This window comes from Lacerta agilis, chromosome 10 (assembly GCF_009819535.1).
Source record: "Lacerta agilis isolate rLacAgi1 chromosome 10, rLacAgi1.pri, whole genome shotgun sequence".
Classification (NCBI taxonomy): domain Eukaryota; kingdom Metazoa; phylum Chordata; class Lepidosauria; order Squamata; family Lacertidae; genus Lacerta; species Lacerta agilis.
This window is the reverse complement of record NC_046321.1, coordinates 18417471-18433964: the sequence shown is the minus strand read 5'-3', so window position 1 is coordinate 18433964 and position 16494 is coordinate 18417471. Positions and strand designations below refer to the sequence as shown.

The following is a 16494-nucleotide window of genomic DNA, read 5'->3' as shown; positions in this document are numbered from 1 at the left end:
TGACGCTACTAGGATAAGAAACACAAGCATTGTTTCATACAGATAAAGGCAACAGCACAGAAGTGTCAACTTTCCTGCTGAAAAGGCTTGCACTGGATATTAAAAAGAACATATAGAAAGGGGAAGTTATACGGAAAGTCCCATACTCTCCTTCACCTGTGGAAAAGGAAAATATTATTATAACCACATACTAAGGGCGAAAGGTGTGGCTTAAGATACAAACTAGCCAAGAGAACATATAGAGCATGAAAAAATGCAATAGATTCTGGTTTATTTTAGTGAACCATTTCATTCAACTGCATTGTACTCTTATTCTGCCAAGACAAGGGAATTTGGGGGATTCCACAAACAAAGAAGGTGATGCTTTCAAAACAAATAATTCCCCAAATCCCTGTTGTTGTTAGAGGCAGCTTAAGTAGGGTGTGGGTAATAAACCTGACTACATATCAACTGGCAGGTGTTAGTGGATTATTTGTGAGGATTCTCCTTTCAAATAATCCAGCACAAACACAGCAAGCAGGCTAAGATTTATTCCAAAGACTCAAATAGATTTACAGGTGTACACAAATCCAACACTGCACTGCAAAATGGTTCCTCCAAGCGTTGGCAATTATTACATGCAGTTTGCAAAGGCAGGCAAAGATTTCAGGTCATTATTTTCAGAATGTAATTATTACATGGCAGCTTTACAGATATTTAAATCAAAAACAGGAACTGGAAAAAGCACTGAATCATCTTAACATATTGTTAAAGGTTTAATTGTTCCTATAATTAGAAAAGGTTCCACACAATCTCTTTCCTTCCCTCAATTAAAATCATGGATATTCAAGGGAAGATGGAAGCTTTGGTGATCTCAAAGGAAAATGGACAATATCTTTTAAATAAGCAGGAGGCATCACCAGAGCACAAAGCTTTGAACCAGTTAAGACAAGACACTACCACTCCTTTCCAGGTCAAATAGCTTCTGATGCAGCTTATGAAACAGGTCGACAAAAACTCCAAGTGGCTCCGAGTCACTTTATTCCTTCAGAATTCTTTTGTTTTCATATGAGCTGGTATGGTGTAGCAGCTAGAAGAGGAAGGTCACCCTGCCCATTATATACCCAGTTGCTCACTGGTGAGGGCCTCCTGCAGATACCATCTTATCAGGAAGTCCAGTTTGCACAATACAGGAATCAAGCCTTTAGTGTTGTGGCACCTCTCTTTTGGGATTTGCTCCCCTCTATTTAACACCTCTTGCTGCCTTTACAATGCCCACTGAAGGCCTGCATCTTCCAACAAGACTTTTATGTAGAGATCTTTCCCAGTCTGCATCTATTTTGGAGATGTTTTTCGGTGTTTTGGTTGATTTATCTCTTGTGCATGTCCCACCCCAGACTGCTTTGGAAGGAAGGGCAGGATACACATGAATAAATAAAGTAGCAACAAGTGAGAGCTGCAATCCATTTATTTATTACAGTTATCTCCTACCTTTCCTCTAAGAACCTCAGCGCAGTGCACACAGTTCTCTTCCCACCATCTCCAGCCCTAACAACATCTGAGAGATCTCCAACCAATTACAGGAAACAGGCATCAGTTATTCTAAGCCAAAAATAAAGCAATCTCTCTAACAAAGGAAGATTATCCAGTTACTGTAAGAATAATTTTCTCCTGTCAAAATAATTATTTCGGCCAAGATGAGTGAAAAAATCATGCAATAATGATGGATGGATGTGAATGCAATGATTCTCAGTTCCTATTTTTTATGGCAATCAGAAACACCTGCAAATCTATTGCTAATCATCCAATTGATTTGGACCATCTTTCTGCCATCCTCTGCACCAGGCGGCCTTAGGCACATCATTATAATACTGCCCTACCTTCCAGCGTTGTTGTAAAGAGAACTGAAGCAATCTCTGTCAAATGCTTTTAGCATAGGAAAGGGGTATAGGACTTCCGGCGGCGACGCCATCGCCGGGTGGTCGAAGGCTGCTTCGGGTCCGAAGCGCCTTGTCCATCCCGGGGGTTAGGAGCCGCGCTACCGCAGCGCGCGGCTCCGGTTGGGGTGCGGGAAGAGCGTCCCGCACCCTGGGCTCCCCGGCTGCGCCCGCGGAGGCTCTGAACCCTTCCCTTGCCCCCCCTGTAAAGGGGGAGTGGGGGTGAAGGGCAAACGGAGCCGGGCTTCGGGGACATGCCCCAACCGGGATGCAAATGCGGCGACAGAGCCCGCGGTGAGCGTCCAAGTTCTACCTGTGAAGAATGGAGCTAAAAGAACCCGGTGGTCGTGAGTAAAGAATTTGATTAGAAATCGTGCTTTTGGAACGATCCGGGGGGAAGGAGAATGGCAGCCTGCCCTCCCTCCCTTCGAGCTCAAGAATCTAACCAATTTGAGCGATTGCTGCTACAGAACTGGTTACAATGTATTTAGAATTGACACAGGAGACTGGCAAACTTTTCTTTTGGGAAGTTAACTAGAGGAAAATATCTCCTTTTAAAGTTGCGGTATTTGCGCTCCAGTTCAGGAAAATGGCGATGAACAAAGAGGGGAGTAGAAATATGACACCCGCCTCCTCCTCCTCTGCCAGTATGCTGGGTTTCGTCCTTGAACTGGCACTGAACTCTGGACTAACGGACGAACAGAGACTCACTGCCTTGAAGGTGGAACTGCTTTATAGAAAAGTCAAAGCCTTGTGTGGGGGTCTGAAATGGAACCAATTGCCCACAGAGGAGGCTAACAAAACTTTTGATACTTTGGAAGAAAGCCTTGCCAAAGAGCTGAGAGGATGGATGCAAAGATGGAGTGAAATGAACGAGCTACTTCGGAGAAGAAATTCGCCTTTTGGGGGTGGCAGCCCCAAGGCGACGTTAAGATTTCGTATATCCAGTCCCCGAGGTGTGAGCTCGGGGGCCAGGGACAGAGAATTAAGGTATCTACAAGAAGAAAAGGAATGTTACAAAGAACCGAAGAAGCTGAGAGATGATGAGAGGGACACCTCTGAACTCGCGGCAAGGAGAGGTTTGGACTGTGCCTGGATCTGTGGACGCTTGGAGAGGGAAGAGATATGGAAGTTCAGTGCTGATGCCATCAGGAGAAGAATAATGGACAGAGGGGGTGTGGGGTGAAGCATTAAGTAAAACTTTAAGTAGCCTGATATGGTAAATTGAAATCGGAGGGTGAATACTGTCAACAACACTTTGTTATATTTTTTATTTGAACATGAAAGGAGATATTTCAAGTTTTTACGTTACTAGCAGCAACCTTAAGGATAGAAGAGATAGATTAGATGCGAATGATTTGCGAAGATCTATGAGGTGGAGTATAAGCAAAGTGAATTTAAGTGGATTAAGTTTATGGATTTAGAAGATTAAATGGTGAGGTATTATTATGATGATGCATTTTTAGTAAATGTTGAAGATATAATTGAATGTAATTATGCAATTGAAGTTAATGTTTTTTGTTGTAGGAGAAATGGTTATAAAATAGATCAAGGATACAAACTCGAAGGTGAAAAGGCAGGGGAAGTCAAAAGTCAAGATATGGAATTAGAAAATTTTTTTTTTCTTCTAGAAGGATGCAATAAGAAAGCTTGACATTGTTTGTATTTGTTTTATCTGTTTTGCATTTGTTTAATTGTAGGTGTGGGTGTGGGTATATGTTTGTTATAGAAAAATGCCAATAAATTCTTATAAAAAAAAAAAAAAAGGAAAGGGGTATAGCTCAGTCACAGAGCATCTGCTAAGGCCCTAAATTCGATCCGCAGCATCTCCAGGTAGAACTAGAAGCATCTCCTGTCTGAAACCTTGGAGAGCCGCAGCCAATCAGCGTTGACAACGCTGAGCTAGACAGACCAATGTTCTGGCTTGGTATAAGGCAACTTCCTATGCATTCCATTAAAATGCTAAGCGTAATTGTGATGTACCCCACTACCCCAAAATGAGGCAGCTGTAAATAGAAGACACACAACTTCAGTTCTAAAATTGCTGAATGCTATGAGCGAGTAACAGTAATACCGCCCACAGGAATGGCAAGGGCACAAGCAAGCTTTCCTTGTTGTGCAGGTGGTACAAATCCAAAACAGCCGGGCCTTGTCCTCAGGATATAAAAAGGGTGAAAAATGTGAAAGACACGCAGGCCCTGGATTAAAATTAAAATGTTGGCTATTTCTTTACTTGGCATGACTGTATAACGGCAACTGAACAGTAGTTTCCTTTTACGGATCGCATCCCATTATGAACAGCCCTTACCGTTTTCGTCTCCAGTTTTTTTCCGAAGATCCTCTGCAGAAACGTTAACCAGCTGCAGGATGAGAGGGCGCCGGGTGACGATCCCTGTGCCTCGTGGGAGCAGGTCTCTCCCCACCAGACTTTCCAGCACAGAACTTTTCCCACTGCTCTGAAAACAGAAAAGGAAGCAAAGGACTTGCATACTGATTCTACTATTCCAATAGCCTTGAACAAATGACAGAGTTTCATAGATTGTGGACAGGTGTAAATACAAACCTTCCCCCCAAAAAATCAGGCTTTGGGGAAAAAGAAGGATCTGTCTGTTGCAATAGATCTAGACTGCCCTCTGTTGGCAATTCTGCTTTTATCCCATCATAGCATTTCATGAAAATCTAACATGAAAGGGAATGAAGCTATAGCTGCCTCCTAGGCATGGGTGTAGCCGGGGGGGGGTAGCTTCCCCCCTAGATCAAGTAAAACAACAGATGGGGTTGGAAAGTGGGAGAGGAAGTGTGCAAGACCAGACTCTGTTCCCAACTCTACAGTGAGTACAACAGGGGAGGGAGAAAAAGCCTCAGAAAGAGCCCCAAGAAAAGCAGGGGGGAAATCAACATTTAAAAGATGGGGCGCTAATGCAAGTACATCATTACATGTGATTAATCCTTCTTGCAACTATAATTAAATAATTTCATCAATAATTTTGATGAACATTTGCTGCAGTACTAACAGGCCGACCTATCAGAAGCAGCTAATTACGGATCATAATACTCTGAAGCAATCCAAGAACTATCAGAACTCAGCTATGATTTTTTTAAAGGCACTCACAATCTTATATGCCAGAGAGCTTTGAGTTTAAGAAAGCATAAAAAGGTCACTGAAAAATATTACAAAGCTAACTGTATTTAGTTACAGTCTAACCCAGGGGTAGGCAACCTAAGGCCCGCAGGGCGGATGTGGCCCAATCACCTTCTAAATCTGGCCCACGGACAGTCCGGGAATCAGCGTGTTTTTACATGAGTAGAATGTGTCCTTTTATTTAAAATGTATCTCTGGGTTATTAGTGGAGCATAGGAATTCGTTCATTATTTTTTTCAAAATATAGTCCGGCCCACCACATGGTCTGAGGGACGGTGGACCGGCCCACGGCTGAAAAAGGTTGCTGACCCCTGGTCTAACCCAACTCAAACTATCCCTCGCCTCTGACCATGTTGGCAGGGGCAAATGGGAGTTTGAGTCCAACTTCTTAAGGACCACGGGTTCCCCATCTCTGATGTAATCTATCCTTACAGTGATCCTCATTACTCCAAAACGTGTTAACATATACTTCCAATAAGCTCTAATAAATCTCCTTACTCAAACTGAGCATAAAGTACACTGACTGCAAATTAGTTTCTGGGCTCAATTCCAGGAACTGATTTTAACCTTTAAAGCCCTAAATGACAACTTGGGCCTGGCCTGGCCTGGCCTGGCTTCAAAATCTCCATTTGTATCAATATAAATGGGTCACGGGGAGGAGGCCGTGAGGCTTGGTGAGCAATGCAAACAGGGGCGGCAGCCCCAAGACTGTGTGTGCACACACATTGATATATACACACAAACATAGACAACAACTGCTTGTACTCACTTCCCCAGTTCATGAAGCAGTAGTGGGACTTCCAAGTACTGGTAACTACAGTCATACCTTGGTTCTTGAATGCCTTGGTACTTGTATGTTTTGGCTCCCAAAGGCCAAAAACCCAGAAATAAGTGTTCTGGTTTTCGAACTTTTTTTGGAAGCTGAACATCCAAAGCAGCTTCCGCTTGAGTGCAGAAAGCTCCTGCAGCCAATCGGAAGACGCACCTTGGTTTTTGAACAGTTTCAGGAGTCAAACGGACTCCCAGAATGAATTAAGTTTGAGAACCAAGGTTCCTCTGTATGCATTTATTCTACTTGCTATTAAAGGGGTAGTTCTTAAAAGGCAAGGTATTATGTCTGCAGCAATTTGCACCCCGTCTTTCAATCAGTTAAAGGCAGTTTTGTATTTCAGCACTAGCCTGGTAGCTGTAAGCAACAACAAATGACAAGAGGGCAGGATGGATGGATGGAGTGCTCCAACCCTCCTCTGCACCCAAGACTGAAACCACGTGGAATATTTCATAGAAAACAGGTGCCTGGCGCAAAAATGACTCACTCCCTCTGTCCTTTGCTAGCCCCTAGCAGACTATTACATTTTTTGCAAGGACTTATTTACGAAGTTGGTTAAAGGCTTCTAAGAAAGTCATTGGATTCCTCAACAATAAATAAATAAAATTGCTGGGCAGGTGTGGCTAAGCTGTGGCCCTCCAGATGTTGTTGGACTACAGCTCCCATCATCCCCAACTATTAGCCATGCTGGCTGCGGTGATGAGAAGTGAGAGTCCACTGAGGGGCACAAGTTAGTCCCCTCCGCTGCAGAGTGATCAGTATGTTGGGGAGGAGGAATCTACTCCTTTAACACCCTGAGGGTTCTTAAGGAGCAGATCTTGGGGTCCCTTCCAACTCTACGATGCCACTATCAACTTAATTAAGCACCTGTAGTTACACTGAGGATACATCAACCTGCCATTTCCTTGGTTACTGACAAAACAGATTTTCAAGAAAAAAGGGTTTTATTTATCAGTTAAACTATTTACATACAACCTTTCTGGTGCAAAAAAAACACAATTCAAAGCATGGTGTACAACATTTAAAATTACAATTTCATAAAACAAACAAACAAAGTAAACAAGATCAGCAGTTAAAAATCAAGTTTAAAAGCCATTATCTTCCTCATACAACAAAAGCCTGCTAGAACAGAAGACTCTTTAGTAATAAGATTATACATTTTCATCAACAGTCTTTATCTGGATTTCAGCAACACTCCTCCATACAATGAATGGGGGCAACCTTGGCAGCAAGAAAGGGGGAAATAGCAGCTGTCACACCTTCTTAATGCACCCTAGAATAGAACGTGTCTATGCCCAACTAGTTACAACAGACGAACTGAAGCAGTGTGAATCTGTAGCACACTGTCAACTCACTGTAGCACACAGCTCAACTGGAACCACGCACACTCAAGCTGTGGAGAATTTGCAATATAAACAGATAATTAGTGTCAGTTTCACTTTGCTGCTCTTCCTCGACTTATAGACCAGAACAGGAAAAGCATCATCTTGCAAGAACGTAAAAAGAAGAAACCCAAGCTTTTCAAGGAAATTTACCAGGCCTGTTAAACTGAGATCAGCAATTAGATTTTATTCTGCCAGGCTGAGAATTGCCAGATGAATGGCTGGAGCTGACTGGAGTCGTAGTCCAAAATATCTGAAGGGCGCCAGGTTGGGGAGGATTCTTTCCTCACAGTGAGCCCCACACCATTCAATGGGGCTTACTTCTGAGTCAACATGCATAGAATTACACTGTAATAAAGTACCGGTCCTGGTTCAAATTGGTATTAAAGATACCTACTTAAATCATTGATTCAAACAAAGTTATCCATTCTGGAATTAACACATTTTCTAAAACACACATTTTAATTTGTTGCTTTAACAATTAATGCAAACTGACTTGCAACGTATTTCAAAACGTTTGTAAATGCAACTCACGTGTATTTTGCACAACAGAATTACATTTGGTTAGTGTTCAGGATGAGAGTGTGAAATTAATGACTTTTTACTGGAAATTCATGAATTTGACTCTCTCTGTATAAATAAGGAACTGTATATAAACAAAATCCTTCATTTGAAGACTGACTGCCTTCCAGGATTTTATTTTCACATAAAGAAAAGCAGTCTGTGGTTATGTCTGCATATAATGCAAAGTCATGATCTGTTTTAACCATGGTTACTTCAACCAACCACAAGGCAGGCTTGTTTCTCCATATCTTGGTTAGTTTTCTACAGCTGTTCTTGCCACATGCTGCCGTAGCATGGACCCTGTGTGAGAACCCATGTATATATATTTGTATTAATGTAACATTCTTTGGTACTTTGGCCACCACATGAGAAGAGAAGACTCCCTAGAAAAGACCCTGATGTTGGGACAGATGGAGGGCACAAGTAGAAGGGGACGACAGAGGATGAGATGGTTGGACAGTGTTCTCGAAGCGACTGGCATGAGTTTGGCCAAACTGCGGGAGGCAATGAAAGATAGGCGTGCCTGGCGTGCTCTGGTCCATGGGGTCACGAAGAGTCGGACACAACTGAACGACTGAACAACAACATTCTAATATGTAACTGTATTTTTGTAATATTTTAATTTGTCTGTTTCTGATTCAGCTTTCTGTATACCATTAAGAGGTACAGAAATTAAATAATCAAATCAAACATAGCCTGTTTTAGAAAGGCTGTTGGGTTTTGACATGCAGGCAATTCCCCATTTCCGCGAGGGATGCATCAGCAGAGCACGCCCTGCCCCCATTCCTCCCTCTTTGGGGTCCAAAAGGATCCACAGGTCAGCGGACACACGTCCATTATACTCAATTTAAAATGATCACTGCCTGTACTGTGATGCCAAATGATAGTTAACACGCCATGGTTCATAAACCAGTAAGCCATTGTTTCACACCATAGTTTGGGGCCAAAAAACAAATCATGGTTAGTCTGGTCGGCTCTGCTACAAACCACACTTTGGCTGAATAAACCATGCATTAGCATTATGTGTGAACCAGCCCTTTAGCTTAATGTGTTCAATAGATGGATTACATTCAATAAAAATTGGTCAAGTTTATAATATATTGGCATTAAATTTAGATTTTTAGATTTTTAAAAAAGAGCTGAAATGTGGAAAATCCTCACAATTCAATTTTTTAAGAATAATTTATCATCTGCTCTGCATTTCAGCTTTTTAGCTTTTTTTTTTTACTACCTCTATTCCTAAACATGCATAGAGAGCCTACATAGTGCCTCTACTTCTTGACCCACCTGAAGACATTTTTTAAAGTGTTGTGACAGGAACCTCACAGGCCTAAGCTTCAGGCCATTTCAAGCATCTATCTGGCACGCATGAAAAGAATTAAAGATTCCTCGCCCAGGTAAAGTGATACTGTAGAGGCCTACCAACTTTAACTCTTCCAATTTAGAAGATATCAAAAAGTAAGCCTGGTTTTCCCTATCAATGTAGACAGAAATACTGATGATACGTTTTTAACCACGGAGCGTCATTCAGGAAGAGGGAGTCTCTCTTGGCTGAAAAACCAATTTCCAGAGTTCTCTGGGAAGAAGTAGCTCTGTGAAAGGAACAGAGGTCTCCTAACAACTCTCAGCATCCTTAAACTACAGTTCCCATTATTGGGGGGGAGGAGCCATGACTGTTTAAAGTGGCATAATACTGCTTAAATGCACTGTATAGTGCAGATGGGATCCTGCCCAACCTGGAAATGCCAGGGATTGAACCTGGGACGTTCTGCATGTAAAACAAATGCTCTACCACTGAGCTACACCCCTTCTCTTCCTGATGTGCGTTCCTCCAACACTTGAAAAAAAATGGGATAGCCTCCACTTGCATGTGTACATCCATGGAACGGGCAAAGCACAATTCCTCAAAAGCAACCATGAGGGGGAAGATTATGCCAGCCAGGTGCTTCATTGCGTTTCCCCAACATACACTGGAAAGAGTCCTAGATCTGTCAACGACTAAACGGAGTTCACCCGATCTTAAAAAAATGAGTTGTAACATTAATTTTTTATCTGCATAGAATATAGCAAAAAAAGTAAGTCAAGGACCTCTGTGTAATACTACTCCAATTCCAACTGGGAAACACTTTCTAAGTAGGACTAAACCATGCCTACAGAGAATAAAAATTAGGTCACTTAAGTTCAACAGAGCATATTTCCAAAGAAAAGTAGTATCAGTGAAGCATGAAGCAAGGAGAGGCATGGGGGAAGGAAGGCATGCAGGGGGGAAACAAAAAATATTTAATGCAAGATTAAGCAACATCCAAGGGTAACAAGATTTCATGTTGCAAATGCATTAGAATAAAGAAACCCCAGTACAAGAAAAAGAGTATATTGAGATAAAGATGTAAACAAGAGATTCATCTTAAATAGAAAGATTATCTGGATTTGAAAGCAAAATGCGCTACCCATTAGTGTATCCTACTAGAACTCCAATAAACTTGTTTTAGAACTTGCAGTTCTGCATGTCTCAACCCTTTGACCAAGTCTAGAAATGTAGAGTTCCAGTTTCAACACACAACCCACCTTGGCTGAGACACTCACTGAGTGATAACCTCAGGTCATTCACACTCTCCAAGCCCAAACTACCAAACAGGACTGTAAAGGTGAAGAAAGATTTTTTTTAAAAAAAACCCAATGTAAAAGGAAGTGCAGTGTGTGTGAGTGTAAGTGTGTGACAGAGAGAGAGAGAGAGAGAGAGAGAGAGAGCGCGAGCTTTCCTTCCTGGTCATCAGCACACAATTTCTGACTTGCAACTGGCAACTAGAAGTGTGCCTATTTACAAGCAAGATCATCTCTCATCCTACCCACTAATTCCCACTAATTCTTCAAAGATACCAGAGCAACTCTAAGCAGAGGAACACAACTATAAATGCCCACTTAATGCATCCAGAAGCAGACATAGGAAAACACAAGTCCTGCTTCACATGCCTGATAGAGCGAGTGTATGTTTTATCTTCCCTCTAAATCAGGCATCCCCAAACTCGGCCCTCCAGCTGTTTTGGGACTACAATTCCCATCATCCCTGATCACTGGTCCTGTTAGTTAGGGTTGATGGTAGTAGTCCCAAAACAGCTGGAGGGCCGAGTTTGGGGGTGCCTGCTCTAGATGAATGGAGTACAGCCAACTTTAAATTAAATTACAATGATAAATAACAAGCAGAGGGCACATTTTCCTCTTTTTATCCTATAATGGGATGATCTTGATGACAGCAGAGATGTATCTTAATTTTGAGTAAACATGCATAGGATTGCACTGTTCTATAAACTGAAAACATGATACTAAAAATGGGGAACCAGGAATTGTTCTCAATGGACAGAATTCAACTAAGTTGCTACATGGACAGAATGAGATCTTCTCACACAACAGGACTCCCCACCCCACCCCCTAAACCTGCTCTGGGGAGTGGGGAATGAGAGAGGGGAAGTCTTGCCACATGAGTGGACCACATTCCATGCACACATACCCAATTAGCACTATACTAAATTCCTGAATGAGGGAAATTTACTTTGCACAAGCAAAAGTCTGCTGTGCTGCTGGAAAAGCAGCATTGGGTATAACCCCAAGTTATGTTGACTACATGGTTCTCAATGAAACAATGTCAGTATAAGAAGCTTCAAATGTACCTGCAAAATTATTCCCATGATAGCAGCTTGGATCACAGTGTAGCTATTTTGAGCGCAAGGGAGCTGGCATTTTTTGAAAGGCACACCTATCCACCAAAGAAGGTCAACCAAACCAATTGCACAAAAATCATAAATGAATGGGGGAAAGAGCTTGGATAAAAGACAGAACAGCTTATTACACTATTTCCCACATGGTCCTTTTCAAAAGAGCATTCCAAAAAATAACAGGGAAGAGAGGAAAGGAACAATGACCTCTGGGGGTGTGGGGTGTGGAGATATAAATCAGGACAAAAATAAGGGAAGTTAAAACTGAGTGTCCCCCGGGGCTCTAGTTAAACCTGTCTAGATGGGGGAGCAGATACAGGTCGAGCTATTGAGGATTCCCATCCCTGGGCAGTAAGGTCACAGAACTCAAGAAAAGCTTACATTTTACAGTCCATATTGGAAACCATATGGCTAAAGTTTGTTTATCTATAAGATAGTTACACTGAGCTCAATGGGGACCTACATCCCAGCAGAAAAGATATGGAATTTACCAGCAGACGTTCTCCTAGACCTGAATAAAAACAGCAACATGTATAAAAAGTGTATATATGTATAAATTACACTCTATATTTAATAGGTAAAAGCAGAGTTAGGATCCTTTACTACTCACACATATATATGAGCTGATATCTCACAGCTTGTGAGCTGATATATCAGAAGTCAGATACACGGCTGAGTTTCAGAGAACTGGAGGAAGGGGGAAGATACTTCAATATCCTAGCTCCTGCCATGACTATGAAATCTAGAGTAAATTACATCAAAATAGCCCCCTAATGCAGACTGATATTTTGCAAAAACAAAAAAAGCACATTGATGTATACAGTTCATAGAATTCAGCTTCTCTTAACAATGGAAGGTTTTTTTTTAAAGTATGATGTACATACAGCCCTGATAATAGTCTGCCACTGATTCCCATTCCCTTCACATTATCATCCTGATAACCCCATGCCTACAAACCTTCTGACTTTTCTTATTCTCAAATCTTAATTGTTTTCTTTAATTCCCACCCACCCACCGACACACCTGATACCTCACATCAATTAAAACACATTGTTTCCAGGTTCTCATCCTTTGTGTATTGATGACTGTTTTTACACCACACCCTTCCTTGGAAAAGCTGAGAGGCTCATGTATGGTTCTCAGCTCATCACCAAGACAGGCAGATGAAAGGACAAGGCCCTGCTCAGTTTTAGCAGCAGAACCGTATCATGTCTCTAAACCAGGGGTCTGCAACCTTTAAGACAAAAAGAGCCACTTGGACCCATTTCCAAAGGGAAAAAAAAAAACCTGGGAGCCGCAAAACCATTGCGACATTTAAAACAAATATAACACTGCATATATTGTTTCTTATCTTAATGCTATATATACAGGATCGTGCAGTCAGCTGCTATAGCTGCTATATCAATGAAAAATATGAGCATGTCTGATCTGTGACTTTTGATGGCTAGTCCCAGTTATTATTCTCTAATGAGGGGAGAGAGATGCACCCCATATGGTCCCAAATGCATGTATGCTTTGCTGCTTTTGATGCCCCAAATACAAAACCCTCTCGTATTCTGAGCAAGCTTGGGCTTGCTCTCCTGGGTGTTGAATGAAGTCAAGGTGTGCATGTAGGGGTGTGTGTGTGTGTGTTTGTTTTGAATCAAATAAAGGGGGTGTTGAATAAACTCAGGGGGTGTGTATGTGTGTTGAATCAAGTCAAGGTGTGCGCGTGTGTGTACGGGGGTGTTGAATCAAAGGGGCGGGGGTGTTGAATAAACTCAAGAGCTGTGCTGTGTGTGTATGTTCAATCAAGTCAAGGGCTGTGTGTGTGTGTGTTGAATCAAGCCAGAGGCTGTTTTGTGTGTGTGTGTGGGCCAGTAAAGGGATGTTGAAGAGAAGCTCAAGGGCTCTGCCTGCGTATTGGGGTTGGGGCAGCCCTCTGCCCCTCGCCGACGCCCTGTTCTGCTCTTTGCTCTCCCCCCCCCGCCCCCACGGAAAAGCAGAGCGCTCTGGCTGCAGCTTCAGAGGAGAAAGAGCAGCCCGGGCTGCTCTTTCCTCTTCCTCCCTCCCCCGATGGAAAAGCGGAGCGCTCTGGCTGCAGCTTCGGAGGAGAAGCCATGCACCCCTTCAGAACAGCTCATCCCCGCTTGCTGTGAAGGGAGCTGGGGGCAAGGGGTGAACGCTCACCCCTTCTCCCAGGCTCCCTTTCAAAAAACGGGGATAAGCCGCTCTGAAGGGGCACCATGCACCCCTTCACAATGGCTCATCCCCGCTTGCTCTGAAGGGAGCTGGGGAGGAGGGGTGAGCTTTCACCCCTGTCCCCAGCTCCCTTCAAAGCAAGCGGGATGAGCACAGGGCGTGGGGTGGTGGAGAAAGCAGCATCCCGGCTGCTTTCTCCACCACCCCGCGCCCAGCCGCCGATCCCAAAAGCCTGCTTTTGAGATCGGCGGGAGGGCGCGGGGTGGAGAAAGCAGCCGGGATGCAGGCTGCTCTCTCCACCCTGCGCCCATTTTGGGATCGGCACACAGGGCGAGGGGTGGAGAAAGGTGCATCCCCACTGCTTTCTCCACCCTGCGCCCTGCTGCCGATCCCAAAAGCCTGCTTTTGAGATCGGCGGGAGGGCGCAGAGTGGAGAAAGCAGCCGGGATGCAGCTCTCTCCACCCTGCGCCCAGCCGCGGATCCCATTTTGGGATCGGCACACAGGGCGAGGGGTGGAGAAAGGTGCGTCCCCACTGCTTTCTCCACCCCGCGCCCTGCTGCCGATCCCAAAAGCCTGCTTTTGAGATCGGCGGGAGGGCGCAGAGTGGAGAAAGCAGCCGGGATGCAGCTCTCTCCACCCTGCGCCCAGCCGCGGATCCCATTTTGGGATCGGCACACAGGGCGAGGGGTGGAGAAAGGTGCGTCCCCACTGCTTTCTCCACCCCGCGCCCTGCTGCCGATCCCAAAAGCCTGCTTTTGAGATCGGCGGGAGGGCGCAGAGTGGAGAAAGCAGCCGGGATGCTGCTTTCTCCACCACTCCGCGCCCTGCTGCCGATCCCAAAAGCCAGGCAGGGGGCGCAGGCGGGCCACAGGCGCAGCGCCCCCCACCATTTCCCCGCCCCGGAGCCGCGGCAAAGCTCTAAAAGAGCCACATGCGGCTCCGGAGCCGCAGGTTCCTGACCCCCGCTCTAAACCATTATCTGGATACTTCCTTAAACCCTCTAGCTTGCATTATCACCTCTCACCATTCAACCCCAAATAATCAATTCAGTAGTACAGAGGGTGCAACAGGATTTGGATAGTGTATATGTCTGTGTTCAGAATCAATCTCAACTGAACGGACAAGGTAGTTAGTTCCCTGGTTTGTAAAAAAGCAGCATGGTGGCCTACTTTTCTGGGTTGTTGTGAGGACAACACCCTTTATGTAGGGTCAGCATACATGAGGCCAGACCAATTCCGAAAACAGTGGGAGTTTAAATATTTCCTCAAATCTACATGATTAATAACTTCTCTGATTTTTTAAAATGTTTGATGTTTTGTTATATTTTTATATGTGCTGTAAGCCACCCAGAGATGAGAGGGGTATAAATAATAAAATTATTATTATGCTGTGAATAATAATAAAGATGACCTCAAAATTGCTTTCTTGGATCACACACCACTTCCCACAGCAGCCAGCCAGATAACCCTGGGAAGAAGCTTCACATCGAAGGCACAACCCTGTCCCACTAGTCCCCCGTTATCAGTTCCCTTGTTTTGTTTCTTACATATTACACATTCGACTAATTCCAAAGGGGCTAGTCTGTTCCAGCTAAGAGCGCGCGCGCGCGCGCAGACACACACAGAGCTATGGCACCAAAAATAAAGCTTTAAGCTGCCACGAATCGGCCAGTCTCTTAAGGGGCCACAGGCCACCTTTCCCCTTCTTTGCATTTGCCACTCGACTAGCAAAGAAGAGAACCAAACCGGTGCTATGTGGAAGCGTCACGTGCTCTCTCGCTCTCAGCCCCGGGTCTCTCGCCCAAGGAGTGACCTTCGCCTGGAAGCTCGGCGCGAGGGGGGGGGGAGAGACCCGCCTAGGGGTCGCAAAGCGCTTTTTGCGCAAACCATGAGGGAAATGGAACTGCTGCTAGTCATAACATGAGCAGCAATAAGTAGCGACGTCCATTCCCCCACCCCCCGCCCGCCCCAGACACTGCGGGGCAATCTACCCTCCCACCAGAATAATCCTAAAACGAAGAGGAGCCCCAATGGGCGCTTCCTACGCCCAGCCCTCCTCGCAAGGGACCATCAAGGGCGACCCCTCCCTGGGTTGGGCTGGGCGGGCGAGGAGGAGGAGGTCACCCTGGCGCAGGCCCCGCCCGCCCGCCTGCTCGCCTCACCTGCGTCCCGACCACCACGATCTGCGGCAGCTGGATGACATCGGCGCCCACCGTGTTGAAGACGTCCTGCAGCTTGTTGATGACCGGGATCAGCGCCTCCATGGCGGCGGAGGCGGCCGCGGCGGCGCCCACTCCGGAGGGGGCCGGGGGAAGACGCAGGCGACGGCAATGAATGGAGGAGGGAGGCGGCGAGGAAGGGCGCTCGCGTTGCCACCTTCCCCCGCGCCGCCGCCGACGACGACCATTGGCGCCGGCCCGCTCTCTCCCAGAGGCCTCTGCGCTCAGGCGCCCGCGGCCGCAGGGCACGGCGGGAGTTGTAGTGCTCGGGACGCCCGCAGCGCCCTCTAGGGGGCGCTTAAAGGAACAGGGAGGGGCGCGTTCTGCCGCAGAACGCGAAGAGATGCCCCTTTTCCCGAGGTGCACGTGTCTCCCTCAAGCAGAACTTGCCGAGCCTAGCGTCTCAGAGGACGCTGCCCAAGCAGCTGGCTGGTCCGCTAGAGAGCATACTGTATTTCTCAATTGCGGGGGTGGAAGAAAAGTGCATGGGGGAAAAAAATATATGCCCTCCCCACGCCTCCCCAGTTCATTTTCCCCGCCCTCCCCGCCC

At 45.3% G+C, this 16494-nt stretch overlaps 1 protein-coding gene and 1 non-coding gene across 6 annotated transcripts in view; both read right to left on the bottom strand.

Moving 5' to 3' along the window:
• The window catches only part of DNM1L (dynamin 1 like), a 45066-nt gene extending 28907 nt beyond the window's left edge, over positions 1–16159 (bottom strand). For 2 of the 5 annotated variants that reach the window (XM_033163435.1, XM_033163440.1), the window contains exons 1-2: positions 15888–16159; positions 4225–4372 (exon numbers count right to left, since the gene is read on the bottom strand). In XM_033163435.1, the coding sequence (XP_033019326.1) occupies positions 4225–4372; positions 15888–15989 (250 nt within the window). In that variant the 5' untranslated portion in view covers positions 15990–16159. The remainder of the gene's footprint in view (positions 1–4224; positions 4373–15887) is intronic. The other 3 variants (XM_033163438.1, XM_033163437.1, XM_033163439.1) reach the window with 2 other exon arrangements.
• On the bottom strand, positions 9571–9642 carry TRNAV-UAC. Its single transcript has one exon. It is a non-coding gene; the product is annotated as a tRNA-Val (tRNA).
• Positions 16160–16494: the final 335 nt, after the last annotated feature.